The 25,436-nt window shown below is 50.2% G+C and overlaps 1 protein-coding gene across 6 annotated transcripts in view; it reads left to right on the top strand.

The window, feature by feature from the left end:
- Positions 1–24,318, top strand: part of ZNF142 (zinc finger protein 142) — a 411,120-nt gene extending 386,802 nt beyond the window's left edge. The window contains exons 1-11 of one of the 6 annotated variants that reach the window (XM_063116767.1): positions 91–389; positions 798–881; positions 1,075–1,244; positions 4,738–5,047; positions 6,734–7,444; positions 8,329–8,592; positions 9,046–9,858; positions 11,337–11,514; positions 13,452–16,665; positions 18,058–18,163; positions 23,577–24,318. In XM_063116767.1, coding sequence (XP_062972837.1) covers positions 4,792–5,047; positions 6,734–7,444; positions 8,329–8,592; positions 9,046–9,858; positions 11,337–11,514; positions 13,452–16,665; positions 18,058–18,163; positions 23,577–24,064 — 6,030 coding nt within the window. In that variant the 5' untranslated portion in view covers positions 91–389; positions 798–881; positions 1,075–1,244; positions 4,738–4,791 and the 3' untranslated portion in view covers positions 24,065–24,318. Of the gene's footprint in view, positions 1–90; positions 390–797; positions 882–1,074; positions 1,245–1,509; positions 1,708–4,502; positions 5,048–6,733; positions 7,445–8,328; positions 8,593–9,045; positions 9,859–11,336; positions 11,515–13,451; positions 16,666–18,057; positions 18,164–23,576 lie in introns of those variants that run through there. The other 5 variants (XM_063116768.1, XM_063116770.1, XM_063116766.1 and 2 more) reach the window with 5 other exon arrangements.
- Positions 24,319–25,436: the final 1,118 nt, after the last annotated feature.

Genomic DNA, 25,436 nt, shown 5'->3' with positions numbered 1-25,436 from the left:
TCTATCTCTGTTGTCACGCTTAGCGTCAGAGACGGAGGTTGGAATTCCTTCTGCCAGCTACGTAACAGTGACGATTGGCGTCTTCCTCCTGCGCTCTATGGTCCATGAGGGAGCCCGACGTGTGGAGAAGATCAGCGCTTCGTCCTCGCCCTACTGGGCTTTTAGAGCTGTGGCGACAATGACGGGGAGACGCTCTAGCTAACTTCCTTCTATGGCGCCAGACCGCAAAAGCTGTCTGTCTGCGTCTACCATAGAGTTGCTCGGGGAGAGAGCGGGCTGGGCTGCACAAAGAGGAAGGGAGAGGATTAGCCAAGTGTTCTGCCCTGCCGGTGCAGGCAGGAGGGGAATCATCGAGAGGATGTGCAGAGCGGGGAGTGAGAAGATATAAGGTGGGGGCGGGGGAAGAGGAGAAAATAAGAGCTTTTTCTTTGGCGAGGGTGACAGTGGGACTCCCCCCCCTTGGACGGAGGGGGGCAGAGAGGAAGGGGGCAAGAGGTGCCCCACCGGTGGGGATGGACTTGGGTGGAGCTTCCAGGAGGAAGGCGACAGAGGGACGGAGGGTGGGCTACGTTGCCCTCAGAGCCACAGGGGCCTCTTACGGTCTTAACGTGTGTGCCTTAAAGGAAGCTTTGAAGTGAGGGACTTGGACCCGTGGCCTTCAGAGGAAGGGCCCCAGGACTAAGCTGAGCCCCACCAGCGACACGGGAGTTGATCCCTGGGCATTCTGCCTCAAAAGGTTGTATTCGGGCTTCCTTGTTTAATGTGGTGGTTCTCGTTTCCCTTCTGTTGCCCTTCAGAAGCCAGTGATGATGGCTCACGCCTGGCACTCGGAGCCTGGAAGGTTGCAAAAGAAACCCACCAGGAGGAGAAGAGGAAGTCAGGTGTGTACTTTCAACCGAGGCCTTTTAAACCATTCTGCCACCTAGTTAGTGGGCTAGATTCTGCAGAGAACTAGCCCCAGCTATTTAGGATCACTATTCAAAAGCATGCAAGAGGGGCTCTATGGAGGAATTCTATGTCCTGGAGGTGGGATTTTGTGGTGGGGTGATACACAACAAAATATTCTCTTGGCAGAAACTGTAAGGGTGATTCCAGATGGAGGGCTCCTACTGCTACCAATTAGAAAGTATTGTACAGCGATCCCATCTTTTTCTCCTTAATGGATTTTCTGCTGTAAGAAAAAAGACAGATGAATGGTGGGAAAACACATGAGAATTATGAGTGAAAGAAATGACCTGAAACCTGTAAGTAGGCAGGGTGATGCTGTGATTAAAGCTTCTGCTGTAAATACCCAAATTGTAAATGGGCAGCACTCTTTCTTGGAAATATATTAACTGTAGACATAATGATGCATCATCAAAGATACTTGCATACCTAGCCTGCAGTTACTTACATTAATGTGGCCAGAATGCAAACCAAAATTATTAGAAGCATTTGTTGGGTTTTACTGTGTCCCATAGGCAGTTGTGCAGGTGTTCTTATGGGTAGCTAATTCATGTATATATGAGATGTATGCATCCCTGTCTGATTCTAGAACTGGAAATTAATTTTTCATCCACAGTACAGCTGATACCCTATGAGCCAGGCTTATCTGGAATGGATATTGAGGTGATTGTTCATCTGTATATGACACCATTACCAAATCTTTTGGATGCTGAGCTTTAGAGAAAGAAATAATTCTAGAAAGTGTAATCTCAGCTGATTCAGGTATTAGGATTGTGATATGTATATACAGGAGGAGTTAGGTATTGGTGTGCTGTCTGCCAGAGTGGGGGTGGGAGGGAAGAGTAGTTTGGGATTCTGTATATAATTGCCGGCACAGAAGAAGCCTGCATGATATATTGTGTCAACTAGGGATGTGCTCCGCTTCTAATCGGACCGGCGAATTAGAAGTGGAGCGGGGTGCTTTGCCTCCCCTTAAGGCGGAGGTGAAGAGGATTGGGGGGCCTCGATCCGGAGCTCCGCCAGAAAGGTAAGTGGGGTTTACCGGGCCCTGCCGCTGTCGCTGTCGCCCATGCGGCGACAGCGGCAGGGCCCAGTAACCCCCCCTCCTCTCCCTTACCTGCCTCCGTCCGCGGTCTGTCGGCTTCTTCAATTGAGCTCGCAGTTCAACCAGGAAGTCTAGGCCTCACTTGTGGCCCAGACTTCCTGGTTGACCCGCGGGCTCAATTGAAGAAGCCGACGGACCGCGGATGGAGGCAGGTAAGGCCCCCCTCCCCCTTGGTCCCTTACCGGGCTCTGCCACCGTCGCCACACGGGCGGCGACGGCAGGAGGGCCCGGTAACCCCACCCCCCGCCCTCCTCTCCCTTACCTGCCTCCGTCCGCGGTCCGTCGGCTTCTTCAATTGAGCCCGCGGTTCAACCAGGAAGTCTGGGCCGCTGTGGCCCAGACTTCCTGGTTGAACCGCGGGCTCAATTGAAGAAGCCGACGGACCGCAGACGGTGGCAGGTAAGGCCCCCCTCCCCCTTGGTCCCTTATTGGGCTCTGCCGCTGTCGCCTCACGGGCGGCGACAGCGGCAGGGCCCGGTAACCCCCCCCCCCCGCCCTCCTCTCCCGGCCTTACCTGGCGCCACTCCCCTCCACTGCGGAGCTCCGATTCGGAGCTGGAGCTCCGCGGCGAAGAGGAGCGGAGTATGGGTGGAGCGGCGCGGAGCAGTGCAGGCCGATCCGAAATTTTCAGATGGGCCCGCGGGGCGGAGCGGGGGGTCCGTGCACACCCTTAGTGTCAACATCTATTACTCTCTGCCTATTGGCTTTGAGATGCAGAACCCATTTGCAGCAATGGAGATGTTTCTAGTTGAGCTGATAGAAGACCAGTAGGCTGTGCACTGTGACCAGTAGAAATAGGCCAGTGGTTAAGTGTGCGAAGGCTGTGATCCTTTGCGCCCTTAACTCATGAAGAAGGCCTATTGAATACAGTGGAACTTCTGTGTAAATGTGTATAGGAGTGGTATATAAATATCCCAAAAAATCACCAAAGGATGCAATGGTAGGGCAATTCTCACTATGTTTTAATAAACTAACGATCTAATAGTAATAATACTAACAATCTAATAAATTGGGTCTAACTAAGTGTCTTCAGCTCTCATTCTCCAGAAATCTGCATGTTTTAACCCCATGTATTTTCTTTTAAGCTCCCAAAGCTTAAGTATCAACTTGGAATGATCTTTATTTCCTGCAAGAGAATAACTTCACACTTCTGTTCCAGATGTACTTGCTCTCTCTTTTCAGGATTTTATTATTCCTATTTCTAATTCAACTTTTAATGTATCTGATTGTCTCTTGACTATTCCAGTATTATCTATCACACTCTATACAGTAAGCCTTTATTGTTAATGCAGAGGTCTTCAACTTTTTTGCACCCATGGGCACATTTGTGAATTTGAGAAACTGCTGTGGGCACCACCAGAAAATGCCTAATTTGTGGATTGCTACTTTGGCATCTAGCTGCCGCATCTTTGGATCTTAGGTTGTATCTGTTGGATACCAGGAGTTCTCTTTAATAAGGGAATGTCTAATTCAGCTAATTGCTGGTGGTGCAGTACAGCTAATGCATCTTTTAAACATATGTCTTGGCGATGTCCAGTAGTTGCTCCTTTTGTGGAAGAGGTTATTACACAGATAAATTTTGTCCAGGAATAATCTAATATTCACTGATGTACACACTCTTTTAAATTATTTACCTGCTTCATGGAAATTAACAAAAGGGTACTGTAAATAGATTCTCTGCGCCCTTTTGACAGCTGAAAGACTGCTATTACAACATTGGAAGGGTGAACACTCACCCCCTATAATGTAATGGATTGAGGACCTTACAACACTTTCAATTTTTGAACAGGTATAGACCCCACCTTCAAATGGATATTTGGTCCACTTTTGTTGAAGCCCATGAATAATTGCTGGAAAGCTGCATGCATTTCATACCAATCCATGTTCAGAAAAAATGAATTAAAAAAAATTCCAGTGTCTGCAGGCACCACGTTGGGGACCACTGCTTTACTGGATAACATCTTGTTGCACTTAGATCCTTGCTTCACATTTAGCCCATACAAATGACCACACTAACTCCGGGGTGAGCTTTCTTAGCTCATGTTAACTTGGTTGCCTCTATCATCCTTCAGTGTGAAAAAGCAGATTATACTGCACATTTTAACATGTGTGGTATATGGTTGGCTGTATCCACCAGAATCTCTACTAACATGCCAGTATATCCCATCCCTAATTTGAAAGTATTTGTAGAAGGGAGGTTTGAGCCCTTGCATTTTCTCGCCAACTAGTGAATGTAATCATAAACTCATCTTCTGTAAAATCTTCCATCCTTGCTAATCCATGTGTATTCTACTCTAACCCTTTCAAAGGCTGTATTTATTCAGTCTTGACATATTCCAGTAGAAAGATTTGTAGGCTTCAGTTCAGCTTTAGCCTGTTCCAGAGTTTAAGTATAAAAATCACAGTTATGGTTGAAAAATGTTCATATTTCCTCTGTGTTTATCTTCTTCAGAGGACAAAATACTGAAGGCATTGAAGTTTCCCAACCTGCGCCAAACATCCTTTGAGCTTTCTGCTGGGCAGACTTGGCTACCATCTCTAGTTGTTGTTGTTGTTTTTGTTAAAATTGAATATTAGGTATTTCCAATCCACCTCTTACTAATTTCTTCAGAAGAAGAATAGGTTTTATCCTTGTTTGCTTTCCTTCAGAAGGTAATGGTGCCATTTTCTTGGTGCGTTTTTAACAGAAGCTGTACCTACTTTGTGTTATGGTGCAAGGCCACACTGAAGAGTGAAAAGCAATGAGCAGAGGAGCAATAGCAACAGAGCCTGTGGGAGAAGACAAGATGAATGCTCTTTGCCAGGAGCTGTTGCTCCCTGGCCCAGCAGTTGCAGGGAATGAGGACAACCATGGGATCCCCAGTGAGAACCTAGCAGTGGGACAGAGCTTGCTCTTAACAGAGGCTTCTGTGGTAGGAACAGAAACAGCTGGTGTTGAAATATTTGTAGAAGCCATGGCTGGCACCATGTCCCTCAGCAATCCTGGCAACACTACAGGTATGTTGTGCTTTGACATGTCATTGGACTCCTATAAGAACTAGCCACGTTATGGCTCTTGTCTCTTATAAAGTATGAGTGGGTTGTGCCCTGTAACATCTGTGCATTCTAAATCAGGAGAAGCCTAGGGCAGCTTTAGGATCTTGGGCAGGGCAGAAATGTTTCTTGAAGAGCAGGCTGGCCTTTCTGCACCAGAGGTTTATTCATCTGTTAGCTGGGAACAGGGAGATTGGCCAACCTCTGCTTCTGCTTTTTGAGTGGAAAGCATGGAGACTGCATGCTGAGCTTGCACAGGCAGGTGCTGGGGCTCCATAATTATCAATTGTCCAGCAAGTGGCCAACATAGCTACGAGCATGGTGAAAGCTGCTTGAGACAGTATAGGTAGCTGAGACAGCAAAGTGGCAAGGTGTACACATTGGATGGGTTTTCCTTTCATTGTACCTAATGGGAAATAGTAGGGCTTCAAATAGACATGAGGCTCAATGTGGATCTATTTGTTGCATCTTCCTAAGACTGCCTATGGGAGCAATACTGCTTTGCTACACAATGATCCAGCTGTCAAATAGAGAACCAGTGTGGTGTAGTGGCTAGAGTGTTGGACTAGGAGTCGAGAGATCCGGGTTCTAGTCCCCACTTGGCCATGGAAGCTCACTGGGTGACTTTGGGCCAGTCACAGACTCTCAGCCCCACCTACCTCACAGGGTTGTTGTTGTGAGGATACAATGAAAGGAAGGAGGATTATGTATGCTGCCTTGGATTCATTGGGAGCAGGGGCGGGAAAAGCAGGATATAAATGTAATAAATAAAATATAAGAGCCAGAGGTTCTTTGAGGCATGATCATTTGAATAGCTGGGCCTTTACACAAATGACTGGACTTTCTTTAGGGCTGAGAAGCTATCAGTGGCTGATACTGAGTAGGGTGTAGTGGACTGGAGTGGAGTCAGAGTGTAAGATTTACAGGTTGCAGCCAACAAGGGTAAGCTGTAGAAAGATAGGCAGATAGTGGGGTGTCCTAAAGAAGGGCTGTTTGGGTAGTGGCATGTGGGAAGGGGGAATAGAGATTTCAGAGTTTATTCATTTATTGCATTTCTATACTGCCCAATTGCCAAAGCTCTCTGGGTGGTTCACAAAAGTTAAACCCCATCAAATAAGGATCAAAGTATAAAACAAACAACAGTATAAAAACACAATATGGAGGCTACAAGGTGGAGATTGATGGCAATGGGCTGGTGAAGGGATTTGGGAGAGCACATGTAGAATGATAGCACATGCCGGGACTGGATAGTGAGGGGGATTTCTAGAAATGAAGTGCTGGTCCTACCACTTCCCTCCTTCTGATTTTTCTGTGTCTATTTTTGGGTGTGGTTCTGGGCATCTGCTGCACGGGGAGTTTGTCTCTCCAACTCATTTGAGTTAGATACCCTCATGTTAGAAGATGATAGGGACTCAAGTATACATTACCGGTCCAGTTCTTATAGGGAACTGCCTCTGGTCACCGTTGTGTAGAGATGGTGGGGTGAAAGCTTAAGCTGACAAGCTTTTTAGTAATCTAACGTGGACCAGGCCTGAACCAGTCATCTCGAGAAACAAGACTCTTGTGTATGTGTGTGAGTGTTCTGGATTATGTGGTAGCTTTAAAAGAAAGAAAGAAAGAAAGAAAAAGCTCTCATCCTTGCTCTTGCAGAGGTCTTGGTCAAAGTGGTGGAACTCTATTTCTGTGAACGATGTGGGCAGAGCTTCTCTGATCCCAGCCTGCTTTCCGAGCATGAATGCGTGGAGCTTTCCAGAGGACAACTCACAAGTCTCCCTCAGCTCCAGGAGCTATCACTAGACCTTACTAGTTCAGACCTAGCCGGACCTGAAGAGCAACCAAATGACCACCAGGCACCGGTGCAGAACGTGCTGGATGGAAGCAGGCAGGCCCCCGAATTCTGCACCGAGCTCCTCCTTTGCCCCATTTGCCAGGGGGAGTTTGCCCTGCCGACTGCGCTGAAGGAGCACTTCAAGGACCACCACAAACCCCAGGGGCCCCAAGTCTGCCCTGAGGAGGGCTGTCACTTCAGCTCAAGGGATCGCAAGCAGCTCCGGGGCCACTTGCGGCGGGTCCACCAGGTGTCTCCAGTAGCCTGTACCTACCGCGGCTGCCCGGTCTTGTTCCGAAGCCAAGAAGACATGGAGCTTCACCACAGAAGCCACTTCCCATTCCACTGTAGCCGTTGCGACTTCATCAGCGCCAACACCAAGCAGTTTGGGCAGCACAGGCGCAGCCACCTGCAGGAGGCCACACAGCAGCAGGAAGCGGTGCTGCAGGCAGGAGCGGATGCTGAGAGCGCTGAGCACACCTTCGCCACCATAATGAGAAAGGGACGGACTGATCATCTCCTTCTGAACACAGGTACTAGAGGGAGGATGCTTTAAGGCTGGGGGAGAGACTGGGATGGGTGGAAAGGAATATTGTGGAGTGATGCCAGTCGCCTGATGTCCCCCAAGTTTTGGATCCCAGTGGCCTTAATTCGGTTTTGGTATTTTAATATGCTGGCCACCTTCAAAATGTTGTATCCCATCAGCACAACGCATGCCCATGGGGATGGCACGCACTGGGCAAAGCCTGGGACTCAGTTGACGCTGGGAGGAGCAGCAGCAACAGCTGCTAGGAGGCGTCTTTGTCTCTGGGCTGAGAGAGGCACGAAGGCCCATGCCTCTCCCAGCAAGGAGAGAGGTAAAATGGGGTGGGTGGGGAGATGATGTCAGTGGACGTGGCCAAGCCCACTGATGTCATCTGGCCTGCAGAGGGTAGGGGGCAATTTGCCCCCCTACTGAAAAATGGCTCTGCACACCTATTGTAATGTTGAATTCCTCTCCCTCTGAAACATGGGTCTAATTTCCACTTTAACTCTCTTTTTGGTTCCTCTTCCAATTGTCTTTGCCTGATTAAAGACCCACTCTTCCGGTGCTTCCAGATAGACAGCTCCTAGCACTACCAATCAAAAGACATTGTGGAGCTTTTCCATCTTTTCCTGCTTAACAGATTTTCTATGGAAAGACTAAAGAGATGGAAGAAGTGGTGGGAAAACATGGGAGTGTTACAAATGGAAGACACGGTCACCTAGATTCTCTGTAAATTTCTGTGAATAAGGCTGGACGACTGCATAATAAAAGTCTTCTTGGAAGCATCATTAAGTCTCAAAATGCAATTATTTGCATGTTAGCACTGGCTCACCCTAAGTCTGTTCTCTAAACAAACTAAGCTTCTTGTTTATGTGTCATTTTCATTCCAAGGAGGGGCAGAAGTTCTGTGCAAAGCAGAGAATTCTCTCAAAGTTCAGAGTGGCTGGGAGGTGACTGAAATGGAGCCTGACCTGGGAGTGCACGTTGGTAGCAATGCTGGGCCTCCCGAAGACCTAGGAACATTGGCCAAAGATGACAACTCTGGCAATGGAGGGGACCAATTATTGGATGAGGAGGAAGAAGAGGAGGAGGAGGAGGAGGAGGGCTTTGGCAAGGGAGCATCTTCCAAAACAACAAACACCCTGCTGCTCAAAGGTAAAGATTTGAATTTGCTTGGGAGTGAACAGTTCCTGACATTTCTTTGAAAAGAGCTCTGCCAAAGAGCCAGGTGCACACAGGCATTTCTCAATGTGCCCTGAAGTTGAAGAGATGTCTGAACCAGCCTGCCTTTGACTTGAGTTCACACAATAGCTCCCACCGCTGCTTGGAAACCACCTGGTCCCCTGCTTTTTTTTCTCTGGAGTGGGATAGAGTGCTGTATACGAGGCTATTCTCCTACCCGGGCTGAAAGATTCTCAGATTGCCCCTAAGTCTCCTGGGCTACTGGAACTCATAAACATGGGGTGGCTTGCTCTGGAGAAACCATAGAAAGAGAACTGATTGTTACTGGGGATGGGAGACAGGCAAAATAGATTTGTGGAGCATTTCCAAGAGTCTCCTGTGTTCATTCCTCCACATTGAACTGCGGGTTTGTTCTTCTCATTGCAGGAGATGTGGCCGAGAACTCCAAATGCCTGTTCAAGACCCACATGTGTCCAGAGTGCAAGCGTTGCTTCAAGAAGCGGACTCACCTGGTGGAACACCTTCACCTACACTTCCCAGACCCCAGGCTGCAGTGCCCAAACTGCCAGAAGTTCTTCACCAGCAAGAGTAAGCTGAAGATCCACATGATGCGTGAGACGGGGGAGAAGGCCCACCGCTGTCCACTCTGCCACTACAGTTCCGTTGAGAAGAACGCCCTCAACAGGCACATGGCCAGCATGCACGAGAACATCTCCAATTTCTATTCTGATGTCTACTCCTGTCCTGTGTGCAAGGAGACGTTTAAGCTCAGCCATGCCCTCAAGGAGCATCTGAAGAGCCACAAGGACGAGCCCAAGCAACTGAGCTGCTTCCAGGCAGGCTGCAGCTACTGCACTGAGGACCGCAAGGAGTTCCAGCGGCATGTCAGGGAGGCGCATGGCATTAAAGCCGTGGAGTGCAAGTACTATGCCTGCTCCCTGCTCTTCCCCACCACCGAGGTCATGGAGGCACACCGTAAAACACACTATGCCTTCCACTGCCAGCAGTGTGACTTCATCTGTTCCAATAAGCACATCTTCCGTAAGCATAAGAAGCAAGGCCATCCGGGAAGCGAACAGCTCCAGTGCAGCTTCTGCCCCTTTGCCACATTTAACTCCGTGGAATTCCATGACCATGTTGGCAAGATGCATGCCAGTGAGAAGATACACAAATGCACTGAATGCAACTTCGCCACTGCGCATAAGAGGGTCCTCATCCGCCACATGCTGCTCCACACAGGCAAGTGTTCTTCCCAGCCTGGGGACCTCTAGAGAAGCACTTGCAAATGCTTTGTGCCTTTGTTTCCTGCTGCCCTAGTGCTCTGAATGGCAGATTGATCGTCCTGAGCAGAGAAATGCCTATGCCAGCCCATGGCCTTTGCTTTTTCTTGCCTGTGAACAGGAGAGTTCCTTTGGCCTAGGTCTGCCCTTTCCCATTACAGGGTTGGTCAGTCAGACACTTCATTTGTATACTGTTTTTCTCTATACATTCTTCTTTCTATGCCTTTAGAGGCGAGAACAAGGGTAGGAGACTTTTTCCAGTTCCCTGGCTAATCAGGGGTTTGTGAGAGACGGAGGCTGAAAAGCTAGAAGTAGTTTGAGTGAACTGACATCAGGATTTGTCCTCCTAGTACCCTGTACGCATGTTATAAAGTTCAGCAGTCTTTAGTTTAGAATTAGACTCACTGACCAGGCTTGTCTCATCCGGGGTTTAATATAGTTGTCACACACACACACACTCACAAACGCATCATCAGCTCTTCCCTGTCGGGTGAGAGAGTGCTGACTAGAGCGCCTCTACATACAGCTGCCCCAAACACCTTTTGTGCAGCAACATCCAAGCAAGCACCCCCTCCACCCTCACCTGCTGGTTTTTCCTTCAGGGAGGAAGGAGCATGCTGGCTTTGGCCAAATCAGGAATGGCTGGCAGTGGGTGGAGATAGTAAAGCACAACTGATGTCTTGGCCGTTCAGCTGCCAAATGGTGTCCCGACTTCCTGCCAGCTTTGGAGCAAGGAGGGTGAGGGGATCTCTCCATCATTGCTAGGACAATCCTTACCCATCTCTGCAGCTCCAGAGTTGGGAGGAAGGCTGCCCGGCTGCCCATCACGTTCGTGAGAGGGAAGTGCCCCACTTGGTATACAGTGAACATCATTTATTTTTACTTATTTTTACATTTTTATACTGTCCAATAGTGGAGGCTCCCTGAGCAGTTCACAATTAAATCCATAAAATTCAACATGGCGAGACATGATATATAACTTAAAAATTAAAAAAAATGCCACGGATGGTGGGTGCTGCTACTACAGAGAAGGCCCACTGTTGAGGTTCTTCATGGCGACATTCCTTTCATTTTGGAATGACCAGCAAGTCCTCCTCTGAAGATCTTAAATGTCGTCTGGGTGTATTAAGGGAAGGTGGTCTGCTAGGTATCTTAGTCCCAAGTTGTATAGCGCTTCATAGGATAGGAACCCAACCTTGTATGTGGCTTGGTAGCTAATAGGCTGCCACTGTTCATTGTTAAACCTGGCTATCGTCCATACACTGGGGTTGAGTATTGTGCAGTACAGTAGGATGCCGTGTGAAGAAGCGCTGCCAGTTGTTTTATTTGGGATGTGGGGTAAAGTAGGGTCACATTTTCAATGTAAACTCCTGACCTCCAGAGGCATGACGGTCGGGGCCATCAATCCACAGCTTCCGGTTTGCTCTGTGACTTTAGGAGAGAAGCCTCACAAATGCCAGATGTGCGACTTCACTTGCCGAGATGTGAGCTACCTTTCCAAACATATGCTGACCCACTCTGATGATAAGAACTACATGTGCACGGATTGTGGCTATGTGACAAAGTGGAAGCACTACCTGAACGTTCACATGCGGAAGCACACAGGAGATCTCAGGTACAGAGAGACCCCCATCTCGCTGCCTAGAACAGCCTGGGGACAAGCAATCCCTGTCTGGTTCATGGACATGGTTGTTGCTTAAATCCCAGGTGTATCCATCTAATGGCAGATTTGAGGGCTGGGCAAGAGAACCACTTGAGTTGACTCATTACATCAGGGGTGTGTAACACATGACCTACATGCGGCTCCCCAACTTCTAGTGTGGCCCCTGCATCGACAAAAATGGGCAATGTGGCGGCAGCAAAAATAATTAGCGATTTGCCCCTGAAATTTGGCAGCAAACTGCAATAGAGGTTTTAAGAGGACAAATTTGGCTTTAAAATAAGCTACATTTGTACCTTTGACATGTCCTGCTATTGAAATTCGGTGGTAACTGGCTAATCTTACAGCCTACAGGGAGGGTGGGATAAGGGGTGGGAAGTGCCCCCCCAAAAGTTACGCACCCCTGCATTATATGAATTACGTGATAAGCTGCAGTTACCAGGTTCATAAGCTGAATGTGTGAAGCTGCTGCCATCTGGCTAGACTTGACTGACATGAAGTCATTAAAGGGTGACTTACAATTCTAAGATGTGTGGTACAGTGGTTAGAGTGTAGGACTGGCACTCAAGAGATCCAGGTTCTAGTCCCCATTCGGCCATGCAGCTCTCCGGGTGACTTTGTGTCTGTCACAGACTCTCAGTCTAACCTACCTCACTGGGTTGTAAAACGGAGCAGAGGAGGACCATGTAAACCGCTTTGGGTTCTTTGCAAGGGTGGGTGGGAAGGCAGGATATTCATGTAATAATCAAATAAATATTATTTGGTGAAGGAGAGTGATTGGTTGCTTGACACTTCCCTACCATTTAACGGATTCATAGCGAGACTATGGCTCAACCCGGATTTCATAAGTGACCAAGGCACTGATTTCCATGTGAATTGGGTGACCCAATCTACTGCAAGTTGCCGCAGTGAATCTATCTCTTGGGTATGACTACAAGATGGGATCCTAGTCTGGTGGATGGCATGAGGCAGTGGTTTGCCATGTGGTGACTGAAGCTGGAAATCTGGATGTGTGAATTACTATTGTTGGAGGCCAATAGCAGAGGCGTCTTCCCAGATTAGATACAAGCAGGATTGGCAGGGGACGATCTGGAAGCAAATTCTAAATGGCTATGGCAACATGGGTTATACCCAAGAGGTCTGGGACTGATAAAAAGATGCACCAGGTATTTGCCATTTGGTGGCACTAGAGGCCACAAGGAAGCAAAAGTAAAAGGGTTCCAAAGAACGATAGACAGGGCAAAATGACTTTTAGATGTTGCTCACCTACTTAGGCCTTATCTGGCGTCAAATTTCCAGGGACATGAAAATGATCTAAGTTGTCCAATTCTCCATCATGTCAAAATTCCTTTTTCTTTAAAATATTTTCTTTGAATATTGTGCATTCGCCATCTCCTCAAGAGTGTGAATCAAGCGGGGTGTTGTTGTTTTTAAAGAAGTCCCTCCCCGTACATCACATAACACTCCTGCACTGCAGTGTTGCAAGAGTAGAGGACATGGAGAAGACACGCCCATTGTTCAGTGGAGAAAAGGGCCATCTCTCTAAGCCTTTACTTCCAAGCTCAGGGCATGGGTGCTCATCCCTGAGCAGAGAGCCTACACACTGATGTGAGAGCTATGGGGTTGGGACCTGAGGAGACCCTGATTCAGATCCCAGCTCAGTGGTACCATTTTTGGGTTGTCCTGACTGAGCATTTTCTCTCTCTCTCTCTCTCTCTGCCTCCTTTCCCCCAGTTTGCAAAATGGGATTTGAAAACTGGCTTCATGGGGGGGGGGGGGTGAAGGCGATTACAAAGCAGCCCTCCGTTTGCCCAGAGAACGAGGCAAAGCAGGGGCCTGCGCTGACGTTCTCGCCCAGCCCGTGGCCTGACCCGCTTTTGTTCTTGTGCCAGGTACCAATGCAGCCAGTGCCCCTATCGCTGCCACCGGGCTGACCAGCTGAGCAGCCACAAGCTGCGCCACCAGGGCAAGTCCCTGATCTGCGAGGTGTGTGGCTTTGCCTGCAAGCGCAAGTACGAGCTGCAGAAGCACATGCAGGCCAAGCATTCCCAGGACTACCAGATGCCCGTCTTCCAGTGCCAGTACTGCAGCTACCAGACCCAATACAAGCAGGCCCTGCTGAACCATGAGAACTGCAAGCACACCAAGCAGAGGGAGTTCCGCTGTGCCCTGTGCCCTTACCGGACCTTCAGCAACACCAGCCTCTTCTTCCACAAGCGCAAGGCCCACGGCTACGTGCCGGGGGACAAGGGCTGGCAGGAGAACTACGCCAGCAGGGAGCTGGAGGCCAGCTCCACCGAGGTGCTGCTCAGCTATAACCTTGCCGTGGCCCTGCATGCCGACTCTGGTCCCTCCCTGCCAGGGAGAGAGCCGTGGCATGGCAAAGCCAAGCCCCTTCTTTCGGAGGCCCAGGGGGGGAGTTGCCACCAGGAGGCGCTTGGCGTGCCTCTCCTTGGGAATGAAGGCCACACTGAGAGGGTGGAGGAAGAAGACGTGGGAGGACAAGGCCACTGCAAGGCAGATGCGGCCCCTTCAGAAGAACTTTCCATGGAAGCACCTTCGGAGAGCTCGGGGGAACCGGACGGTGCCAGCAAACCGGTTCCGAGTTGCACCCTGATCTTGGAGCCCCTGTGTGACTCGGACTCCGCTCTGGAGCAGCTGGCCAGGGAGATGCCCACAGCTCTGCCAGAGAATGGGGAGGATCTGAACTGCAGGGGAGCGGAACCGGCCTATGAAGTGTTAGGCTCCAGGGATTCCATCATCCTGGAGAATGGCGAGCCTGCCCTCGAAGATATCCCTGACTTCGTGGAGGAGGAGGAGGAGGAGGAGGAAGAGGAGGAGGTGGTTGAGATCTCTGGGGATGGAGGGTTGGAGCTGGAGAAAGACGCTGGTTCTGGTGCCGGGGAGAATAGTGGAGAAAAAGTTGCTCTGCAGGATGTGGCGGATCGGAAGGCTGATGAGCAGGGCTTGGAGCTTTGGCAGGCGCCGCCCAGCCCAGAGCAGGGAGAGGGGTGTAGACAGTTGAGTGTACAAGAGGCTTGGTTACAGCCAGACTCTTTCCAACCTGATTCCAGCCGCGAGGCTTCCCTCACTCCAGAAGATGCACTTCTCCCTTCCAAAGAGGGTTCCCAGTCAGAGTTGGTGCTTAAAGCTTTAAGGAGGCAGGACAAGGAGCAAGCAGAAACCCTGGTCCTGGAAGGGAGGGTGCAGATGTTGGTGGTTCAGTCTGAGAGCCGGGTCTTCAAGTGTGAAAAATGCTCCTACATCACCAGGAAGGAGAAGTCCATGTTGGTGCACTGCAAAGCTGGCTGCCAGAGCAAGAAATGCCCCTTGACATGCCACGAGTGTGGAGCCATCTTCAAGCAGCAGAGAGGGCTGAACACCCATCTCCTGAAGAAGTGCCCAGTCCTCATGAAGAAGAACAGTGCAAAAACAGTCTGCGTAGACCGGACTGCTGCTGTGCAGCCCAGCAGCACGAGCCTGAAAATGACCGAGGCAGACACAAACAGAGCCTCGGAGGAGGCAGAGGTGAACACACTGCAAGACGCTTCTTGGAGAGGAGAAGTGACGCAGCCCTCGGCTGCCCATCTGCACGCTAAGCCATCTCCGGATGTCCCTGAAACTGTGGCGGAAGAACCTTTGTCGGACACGGCGGCCAGTCCTGCCAGCGGCCACACGGATCGCTACTACCTGGAGCAGGGCAAATTCCGCTGCAAAGGCTGCGCCTTCGTCTGCTCACGCCTATCCACCATCCGCTCCCACGTGGAGGACGGCTGCCGCGGCTTGGAGCAGTTCTGCTGTCCCGTGTGCTCGAAGCCCTTCCGCTCTAAGAGGGCCCTCAAGATCCACCAGTCAGAGGGACACGTGGAAGCTCCTGCCCCGAGGCCGCTTGAAGGGTCCAGCGTCCCCAGGGCCCCGGAGGAAGGCGACGGACGAATCAGCTGCGAGGAGACGGGCCGGACTGACGAGCTGGCGGGGGCCACGCCTCCCCCTCCAGGCCCCCCGCGCAAGAGGCGGCGCTTCTCCTGCCCCACCTGCCCTTTCACGTGCCACCAGGAGCGCGCCCTGAAGACCCACAAGAAGCGGGGCTGCCTGAAGCTGGGCGAGTTCCGCTGCACGCTCTGCCCCTTCACCTCCAAGGCCGCGGCGGCCCTCCGGCTCCACCGCCAGCACCACTGGAAGTACTGCAGCGCCCGGCCCCAGCTGGCCTGCCGCCAGTGCGACTTCACCTGCAAGCAGGACCGCTGCCTGCGGCAGCACGTCCGCATCAAGCACGACGGCGTGAAGCCCCACAAGTGCCCGTACTGCGCCTTCAGCACCACCCGGCGCTACCGGCTGGACGCCCACCAGTCCTTGCACACGGGCGTGGGCCGCATCGCCTGCCCGGCCTGCGGCCAGACCTTTGGCACCAACTCCAAGCTGCGCATCCACCGCCTGCGGGTCCACGAGAAGAAGCCCACCCACTTCTGTCCGCTCTGCGACTACAGCGGCTACATTCAGAACGACATCACCCGCCACGTCAACAGCTGCCACCGAGGGGAGCTGAACTTCGCGTGCTCGCACTGCGAGGCCCGCTTCAGCTCGGAAACGGCCCTCAAGCAGCACGTGCTGCGGCAGCACGAGGAGAAGGTCTCCTACGGTTGCCCTCGCTGTGCCTTCGTGTGCCACAGCGAGGCTACCCTCAAGTGCCACGCCCAGAAGCAGCATCCGCACCTGGAGTGCGCGACCTGCAAGGAGACTCTGGCCACCCGCGAGGAGCTGGAGGAGCACAAGAAGCTGCACTTCAGCCATCGTTGCCACCTCTGCAGCTTCGCAGCCAAGGAGCGGCAGCAGCTGGTGAGCCACTACGTGGAGGCCCACGAGTCCTCCGGGACCGAGGAGCGGCCCCTGCGGTGCTCCTTCTGTGACTTCGGCTGCCATCACCAGCTGGTCTTTGACCACCACATGAAGGGCCACGGCGGCACTCGCGTCTACAAGTGCTCCGACTGCAAGTACACCACCAAGAACAAGCAGAAGATCACCTGGCACATCCGCATCCATACAGGGGAAAAGCCTTACAAGTGCCACCAGTGCCAGTATGCCTGCGCTGACCCTTCCCGCCTCAAGGTGAGAGAGCGTGCCGTAGCTCGTGGGGGGGTTGGTGGTCGAACACTTTGCTTGGGGGTTGGTGGTCGGAAGTTCTCCCTGGAAATGGAAGCCGCATTGCCCCCACGAAGGGCTAGATCGCTGTTCCCCAGCCTGGCGCCCTCCAGGTGGTTTGAACCACTACTCCCAGCAGTCCTGACCATGGGCCATGGTTGCTGGGGCTGATGGGAGTTGGAGTCCAAAACATCTGGTTGGGCAGTGCTCTGTCAGTTGCAGTGTCAAAAGGGACAAATGCCTTTCGGGCCAGAAGGGAACACTGAGATTCTGTAGCCTGGAGGACATTTCCCTGGCGTCTGACCCTGTTTAAGGTGTTACTTCCCATTAAGTCCAACTTTCTAGTTAAAATGCCTTTCTCCATGCAATATCCTGTCATGATCTACGCATGGTTTATGATGCAGCATGCACCACCCCAAGCTCCTTTGATCTGAAATCAGAAATCGATTCCTCTGTTATTGTATCCATGCCACTTTGCCTACTGTCGGATCACGTTTCTACAATCTGAAAGCTCTGGCTGAAGGATATTATGGCCTTCCCACCGTCTCCACCCCAAATTGCTCAATACACACTTGGGCCGTAGCTAGACCTAAGGTTTATCCCAGGATCATCCCGGGTTCGTCCCTGCCTGAGCGCTGGATGCCCTGAGTGGCACTTAGATGAACAGGTTTCACCCCAGGACAATCCTGGGATAAACCTTAGGTCTAGCTACGCCTTGGATAGCCTTTGTGGATTAACAACTTGATTAAAAGGTTTGTTTGGAGGGGCTCTGGCTTTAACCCCCAAATCATTTGTTCTGGTTTTGACTCTCTTTCAGGTTGATTTGACTCTTGAGGAGGCAGAGAATTTTGAAAGATAATATGATACAATCCCCTGCAGTGACAGACCATTATGAACACACTGTTGCTATCTCTTTCTCAGCCTGTGATTCTGATTTCTTGCTCTCAGATCTTACAGTTCTACTTTACGCACCAGCAAACCTATCCTGAATTCTCTGGATGTCACTCTATGCCCAGGAACAAATATTATGGATGAGATACACAAGCCCTGACCCAGCAGACCTAAGGGGTATCCCCGGGTGCTGTGTGTAAGTGTAGGCTTGCTAGTGTGACTTCCGAATGCCTTATCGGTATGGTAGTCGCTCTCTCAGTCCTCATGCAAGAGGACTGTCATCCCAGTGGGCTGCTAGAATGCAATTGCCAGTCAGTGGAATGAATGGGCCCCATGTTCTAACTGTTTCGTGCGCTCAGTCCCGAAGGCTTGGATCAGGCTTATAAGAAATGAAAACGGATAAAACCACTTGTGAGGCGAGTGTTTCATGTGTGACCCTGCCTGTTCTTACTTTGTCTCTCTGCTCAGTATCACATGCGCATCCACAAGGAGGAGAGGAAGTACCTCTGCCCAGAATGTGGCTACAAGTGCAAGTGGGTGAATCAGCTGAAGTACCACATGACGAAGCATACAGGTATTCAGGGCTTCACCAGTATGAGGAGGGCTGGGCACCCGGGGTCAGACAATGTAGCCTCTGCCCTTCTTGTGGAAGAAACCCTTGCTGGTCTATGTTCCTGTTCACATGAGGTCAAGAAGAGAGTCCTTCATGACATTTCAAAGGCTGTACACAAAGGCAAACAACTGGAAAAAGTGAAAAGCTGAGTGGAGCTTTTGCAGGTGTTTGCAGAAAGCCATTTTGAAGAGCATGCCTGGCACCTGGCACCTGGCATTCTAAGTGGGACAACAGCCTTCACCAGTTCCTTGCCTATGCCTTGGAGTGAGTTGTTGGGTTGGTGTCATCTGAGCAACACTTATATCATGGCGAGGGGAAAGTTGTTCCACTTCCCACATTTCTGGCTAATAGTAATGCACTGAATTCTATGCTGATGAGGCTTTAGATTTATTTACTTCCTTTCTGTTGGAGATGGTTCTGGCAGGTGGGGTTTGGGCTGTTGGAAGCGTTTCATTAGCTGGCTCAAAGCTAATATATGAGGCTGCAGGACAGGGCCAAGATCTGGGGTGAGGATGGCATTCCTTTTTCCAGGGCCACCCTAAAATAGGGGTGTGCACGGACCCCCCGCTCCGCTTCACTTGCAGATCCGCCATTTTTCGGAGCGGGTCGCTCCGCCCCGCCCCCGCTCCGCCCACTTCCGCTCCGCTCCGCCCGGAGCTCCGGATCGGATCCGGAGCTCCGTTTTTGCCCCCCCATAGGCTTGCATTGAAAGCTAAAAAAGTAAACAACTTTTTTTCCGTTGAAGTTAGAAACCTCACGTTTGGCACCATGACACCTCATGGGCGTATACACACACACGCCAAGTTTCAAGGCAATCCCATCATCCCCTGATTTTTGGCGAATTTTTGAAAATCGGGCACCCCATTCACACCCCTTGGGATAGCTCCGTCAATTTGCATGTTACAAACCTCAAACTCGGCACCAGGGCAGCTTATCCATGTGTCCACATGCACGCCAAGTTGCAAGCAAATCCCATCATCCCCTGATTTTTGGCGCGGCTCTACCCTCTAACGCACCTCCCATAACCCTAATTCACACCCCTTTAGATAGCTCCGTCAATTTGCACGTTAGAAACCTCAAACTCAGCACCATGATAGCTTATCCACGTGTCCACATGCACGCCAAGTTTCAAGGCAATCCCATCATCCCCTGATTTTTGGGGAATTTATGAAAATCGGGCACCCCATTCACACCCCTTGGGATAGCTCCGTCAATTTGCATGTTAGAAACCTCAAACTCGGCACCAGGAGAGCTTATCCATGTGTCCACATGCACGCCAAGTTGCAAGCAAATCCCATCATCCCCTGATTTTTGGCATGGCTTAACTCACCCCAAATTGTCCCATTCTACAACTACGTCAATTTGCACGTTAGAAACCTCAAACTCAGCACCATGATAGCTTATCCACGTGTCCACATGCACGCCAAGTTTCAAGGCAATCCCATCATCCCCTGATTTTTGGGGAATTTATGAAAATCGGGCACCCCATTCACACCCCTTGGGATAGCTCCGTCAATTTGCATGTTAGAAACCTCAAACTCGGCACCAGGAGAGCTTATCCATGTGTCCACATGCACGCCAAGTTGCAAGCAAATCCCATCATCCCCTGATTTTTGGCGCGGCTTAAACTTTTTAACTCACCCCAAATCAAGTCCCATTCTACAACTACGTCAATTTGCACGTTAGAAACCTATCCTTTGGTCCCATGACAGCTTACCCATGTGTCCCCATGGACACCAAGTTTCAAGGCAATCCCATCATCCCCTGATGTTAGGGGAACTTTTGAAATTTGAACACTCCAGTATGTCAGGGATTTAAAGTTGCAATTGCAGACAGCTCAATGGGGCCAGTTCCAAGGCAATCCCAACATGCCACGAGATAACCCTAAATCTTCTGGCACATTTGAAAAAGGGATTATTGAATTTGATAAAGTCTAAGTGAGCGCAGGAAGGACTTCTCCCCTTAGTCAAAGCAAGACACATACACCATCGCTGCAAGGCGGGAAGGGGAGAATTATTATTATTATTATTATTTATTTATATAGCACCATCAATGGAAAGCAGGCAGGCAGCATGCATTGTAGTGCCGCAAGGATGGCTTGAGCACTAACGCATAGCAAACCAACCCATAAGTGGGCGCAAAGTGAGGCAAAGATGGCTGGTTGTTTCTTTCTAAGCCAGCAGTTACGCCTTGAGGGGCACAGAGGAGGACGATTGGGAGCAAACCAGGCACCAGGCGGGCAGAGAGGCAGGCAGAGTAGGCGAGGAGTCAGTCCTGGCAGATGCCCCACCACAGCAGCACCCCGGGGGAGGCGGGCAGGCAGGCAGGCAGGCTGCGGGCATTTCTGGGGGCACAAGGAAGTGATGGCTGGTTTCTAAGCCAGCATTGCAGTTAGTCACGCATTGCAAACGCAAACCATCCCAGCGAGTCGGTCACCGAGGAGGACAGGCTAGCAGAGGGGCAGGCAGAGTGACATGTCATAGATCTAGTATTGGGGAGGAGTCAGTCCCGGCAGATGCCCCAACACAGTAGCACCCTGGGTGGGCATTGGAAAACGCCATCTTGTGGGTCAATACTTCCCCCACCCCATGTCCTGCAGGGTTGCCTGCCTAACCCTTGTGGGGATGGGAGATGGAGAGCTTAGAGTGGCAGTGCCAGCAGCAGCCTTCGGCTTTCCCCTGGAACCAGTCGCCTTGCCCGCCTCTTTCCCCAGCAAGATCGCCTGGTGCTGCCTATGAAGATGCATCTTCATGCTGCTGGTTCCATAATGCCCTGTCGATGAACCCCTGCTTAGGCTGAGTTTGCAGTGGCGACAGACAGCAAAGCGGGGATCCGCTCCCAACTCAAAGTGGTCCCACACGATGCTTGTCTTTCGTTTCTGTGGTGACACCACCAATTGCCCGCCTGAGCTCTCTGGTGTTGCCACAGAAACAGGGGTGTGGGATGAGACTGGGGAGAGAGCCTCGGCCTGCTGCTGCTCCTCCTCAGCCCCCACATCCTGGAGGCCCACCGCCTCCTCCTCCTCCCCCCCCTCCACTGTGCTGAGGACCTCGTCTAGGTCCATCAGCGGGCTCGTGGGCTGAAAGGAGAATGAAGGAGTTGGGGATACTCCTCCTCCTCTAATGGCACTGCTGCCACGTGCCTCTTGCAAACGGGCACTTTTCCCATTCCCACCCTCAAAAAGAGAACGCCGGGCACAAGTTGCAGAAGAGAGTGGCTCTGCCTGCTGCTTGTCCTGCTTCTGTTTTGGAGCAGTCAGCCAAGGAGTTGCCCGTTTGAGTTTCACAGGAGGAGAGGAAGCCCTGCTGGCAGACTGAGCCTTGCTGCTTTCAGCACGCCTGCTTTCTCTTTTCATGATGACTAACAAAATATTAATACTACTAATACTATGTATAAGGTACTACTAAGAATATGTATAAGAAGAATATAATATGTTTAAATGTAGGGAAATGGGACAAGAACAATAAAATATACTACTACTAATATGTATGAGAATATACTACTAAGAATATCTACAAGAATATAATAATATGTTTTAGAATATTACTAATAAATGTAGGGAAATGGGACAAGAAATGGGACAACCACTACTATAAGAAGAACAAAATATGAATACTACTACTAATATGTATGAGAATGTATACTAATAGACTACTAAGACTATGTCAAAGAATATAATAATAATATGTTTAAGAATAGGGAAATGGTGTGCGTATGCTTTCCCCAAAATGCTCAATCTGTGGCTGCCTGTTGAACTTGACAAAAGCAGCCCACTCCGTCGAAGTTACACAGAGAAGAAAAAGAGAATCCAATTTTTTTGGTATATTTGGTATATAGAAGATAGAAGGAAACACAATCAGGATTTAAGAGAGGGGAGGGGGAAAAAGAACCAACCACTACTATAAGAAGAACAAAATATGAATACTAATATAATATGTATGAGAATATATACTAATGGACTATGTGAAAGAATATAATAAAATATGTTTAAGAATATAAATGTAGGGAAATGGGACAAAAAGTGTGTGTATGCTTTCAAAAGAAAGCTTTCACAAAAGCAGAACAGTCAGGCTTTAATACAGGGAAGGGGGGGGGCAACCAACCCAACCACACACTCCAAAATTCAAAAATAAAGTTTATATTAAATCAAAGTAAGGGGAAAACACAGGGCAAACTAAGCTACAAGTCAGAAAGAAGCAAACAAACACACACACGCGCCAAACTAAACCTATATTAAATTAATCTATCTCCAAAGCAGGAGCACTAGCTAAGTAAGTGTTCCCTCCACGAACGCCAACCCACAAAGAGACACAAAACAGAAAGTTCTCAGGGTGGGTCTGCCTTAGTCCCCCCTCCAACGCTGGGATTGGAGGAGGATGCTTTCTGAGGAGATGAATTCTCATCAGGATTGGGAGTTGAATGTGCCTGTCATCGCTTCCAAAAAAATAATAATAATAAAAAAAAAAAACCCAAACCCCGATTTTTAAAAAAATATTGCACGTGAACCACAGCACGCAGAAAGTTGAGAGTGGTCTCAAAATGACCCCCATCCACGACTCTCTGTGCACAAGAATTTTCAGAACGATAGCTTAAACCCCCCCCCAGTTATCCCCGATTCTTTCCCTCAATGCAATCCTATGGGCGAAAAGCCGAAACGCCGTTTGAGCCCTGCGGTTGCCCCGATTTTTAAAAAAATATTGCACGTGAACCACAGCACGCAGAAAGTTGAGAGTGGTCTCAAAATGACCCCCATCCACGACTCTCTGTGCACAAGAATTTTCAGAACGATAGCTTAAACCCCCCCCCAGTTATCCCCGATTCTTTCCCTCAATGCAATCCTATGGGCGAAAAGCCGAAACGCAGTTTGAGCCCCGCGGTTGCCCCGATTTTTAAAAAAATATTGCACGTGAACCACAGCACGCAGAGAGGTGAGAGTGGTCTCAAAATGACCCCCATCCACGACTCTCTGTGCACAAGAATTTCCAGAACGATAGCTTCAAAAACAACGTAGTTATGCGCGATTATTTGCCGCAATGCAATCCTATGGCGAAATGTTTTCAAGATGGCGACCGGAGCGCTCCGACTGAACTCGGAGCTCCGAAAAATGGTCGCTTCTCTTCGCCTTGCTTCTAGGGGGTCCGCGGTCCGCTCCTACTCCGCCTCTGGGTAAGGCGGAGCAGGCCAATCCGCTACTGCTTCTACGCTCCTAATCGGAGCGGAGCACATCCCTACCCTAAAACATCCCGCAGAACATGGAGCAGCAACATTGAGGCCTCTGGGGGTGGAAAATTGCTGGTGGGGAGGGGAGCCTTGGTTTTGATGATGTGGCGACCTTGACTTTGGCTTCATTTCTAGTGTGTCTCTCTCCACGCAGGGGTCAAGCCATACCAGTGTGATGAGTGCGACTACTGCACCAACCGTGCCGATGCCCTGCGCATCCACAAGGAGACCCGCCATCGCGAGGCCCGCTCTTTTATCTGTGAGCAGTGTGGGAAGGCCTTCAAGACCCGCTTCCTCCTCAAGACGCACCTGAAGAAGCACAGCGAGGAGAAGCCCTACGTCTGCAACGTCTGCTACCGTGGCTTCCGGTGGGCGGCTGGCTTGCGGCATCACTATCTTACGCACACCAACGCGCACCCCTTCTTCTGCCGCTACTGCAGCTACAAGGCCAAGCAGAAGTTCCAAGTGATCAAGCATTTGCAAAGGCACCACCCTGAGCAGAGTGGAACAGAGGGGGACCTCAGCCAAGGGGTGGGCAAGGACCCCAGTACGCTGACTGTCCATCTGCATGATGTTCAGCTTGAGATTTCCCCCTCCAAGCACCCAGGAGAAGGTGAGGCACAGGTGTCACCCCATGGCTAAGCCAAGGAGGGGGGCGGGAATGGACTTCGGAGTCAAGACTACTTTGCTTTGGCTTCCTTGAGCTAGAGGTGGATTGATGCCTTAGACCTGGCACCACGTGGCCGTCCTGTCCCAGTTGTTTCAAGCCCACTGGGGCAAACACGGGCCCTTCTAGGTCAAGTGAATGCACTTGCGTATGTTTATAGTCATATCTGTATATGGAGTGTAAAATATGTGGCTGTATAAAAAGGGTCTCCAGACTTGTTTGCAATTTTGATGGCATTGAATTCTTTGGCCTGCACTGTAGGGCAACAGTGGTGGAGGAGCAGTGAACAATATAACCTGCGAGGTGTTGGGGACTGATCATGACTTCCGCACAAGGGAGTAGTTGTGTATATATACACTTATATTTCCAAAAGGACAATTCTGGTAAACTTGAACCATTGGGAAACTGTCTGAACAATGATAGTTGTGTCCAGGTTGCTCAGGGCAGAGCTTTGTGTGCACAGAATGAGTTTTCCTAGTAACAGCCTTCTGCACGGTGTGTTTTAAAGGGAGCAGCTCCTTTTGCATTCCTCCGTGGAGATGTTTGGTAGATTAGAAAACATTAATTTGCAAGGGCCATTTTTGGCTCATAGGATTTCAAAATTAGCCTGGAAGGTCTTGTGTTTCAATGATTGATTTACTGGTAAGAAATGAGGGGGGCAGGGGTAAGAAATGGGGTGGGGGGTGAAGCTTGGCACTTCCACCTGGAGAATGCTGGGAAACACGTCAGTCTGACAGGCTTTGAAGTAACCCATTTGTTCCAGCTCTTACATGATCAGAGCAATAGGTCAGGAGATCTTATCCGGTTGGTGCCTTGTAAGGCCGTAGGACAGAGTGGAGATTATAGCTGTGTTTAATGGATCTTGGGCACCTTCTTACTACAAGCCTTCTTTCTAAGCTAAGGCTTACCTCCCAAGTTCAAACACTTTTCCTGCAGAGTGTCTTATGAAGATTATTCACAACTGAGTGTATCCTGTTGAGAAGAAGCCTTATGACATGACAAGTTGCAGAACGTCAAGACTTGTAAAAGTTTCAAACCACAAGGTCCAGGGGTGGCATCCTGTCTGCTTTTCTTTCTTTTTTTAGAATCCTCTCCTCTTTTTATTAGAGTGAGCTTTCAGCTATACACAGATCATTAGACACTTGCCTGTCCTGTATTTATTTCCCCAGACATGATGTATTTGGGGGGGGGGGGGAAATGTCCTGTCTGAATACAGATGTAAGACCGGGACCAAAGATCCTCCTTGTCTCCTAAGGCCTTGGTACTCCTGCTAGTCTGAGCTAAACTCTTAGGGGGGGAAAACAAGAAGTGTGCGTGTGATGCACATGGTGAGAAAATCCCGATAGG

The sequence above is a fragment of the Elgaria multicarinata genome, chromosome 2, assembly GCF_023053635.1.
Source record: "Elgaria multicarinata webbii isolate HBS135686 ecotype San Diego chromosome 2, rElgMul1.1.pri, whole genome shotgun sequence".
NCBI classification, from domain to species: Eukaryota; Metazoa; Chordata; class Lepidosauria; order Squamata; family Anguidae; genus Elgaria; species Elgaria multicarinata.
The sequence above is the reverse complement of the archived record's forward strand: the minus strand, read 5'-3'. Positions and strand labels throughout refer to the sequence as shown.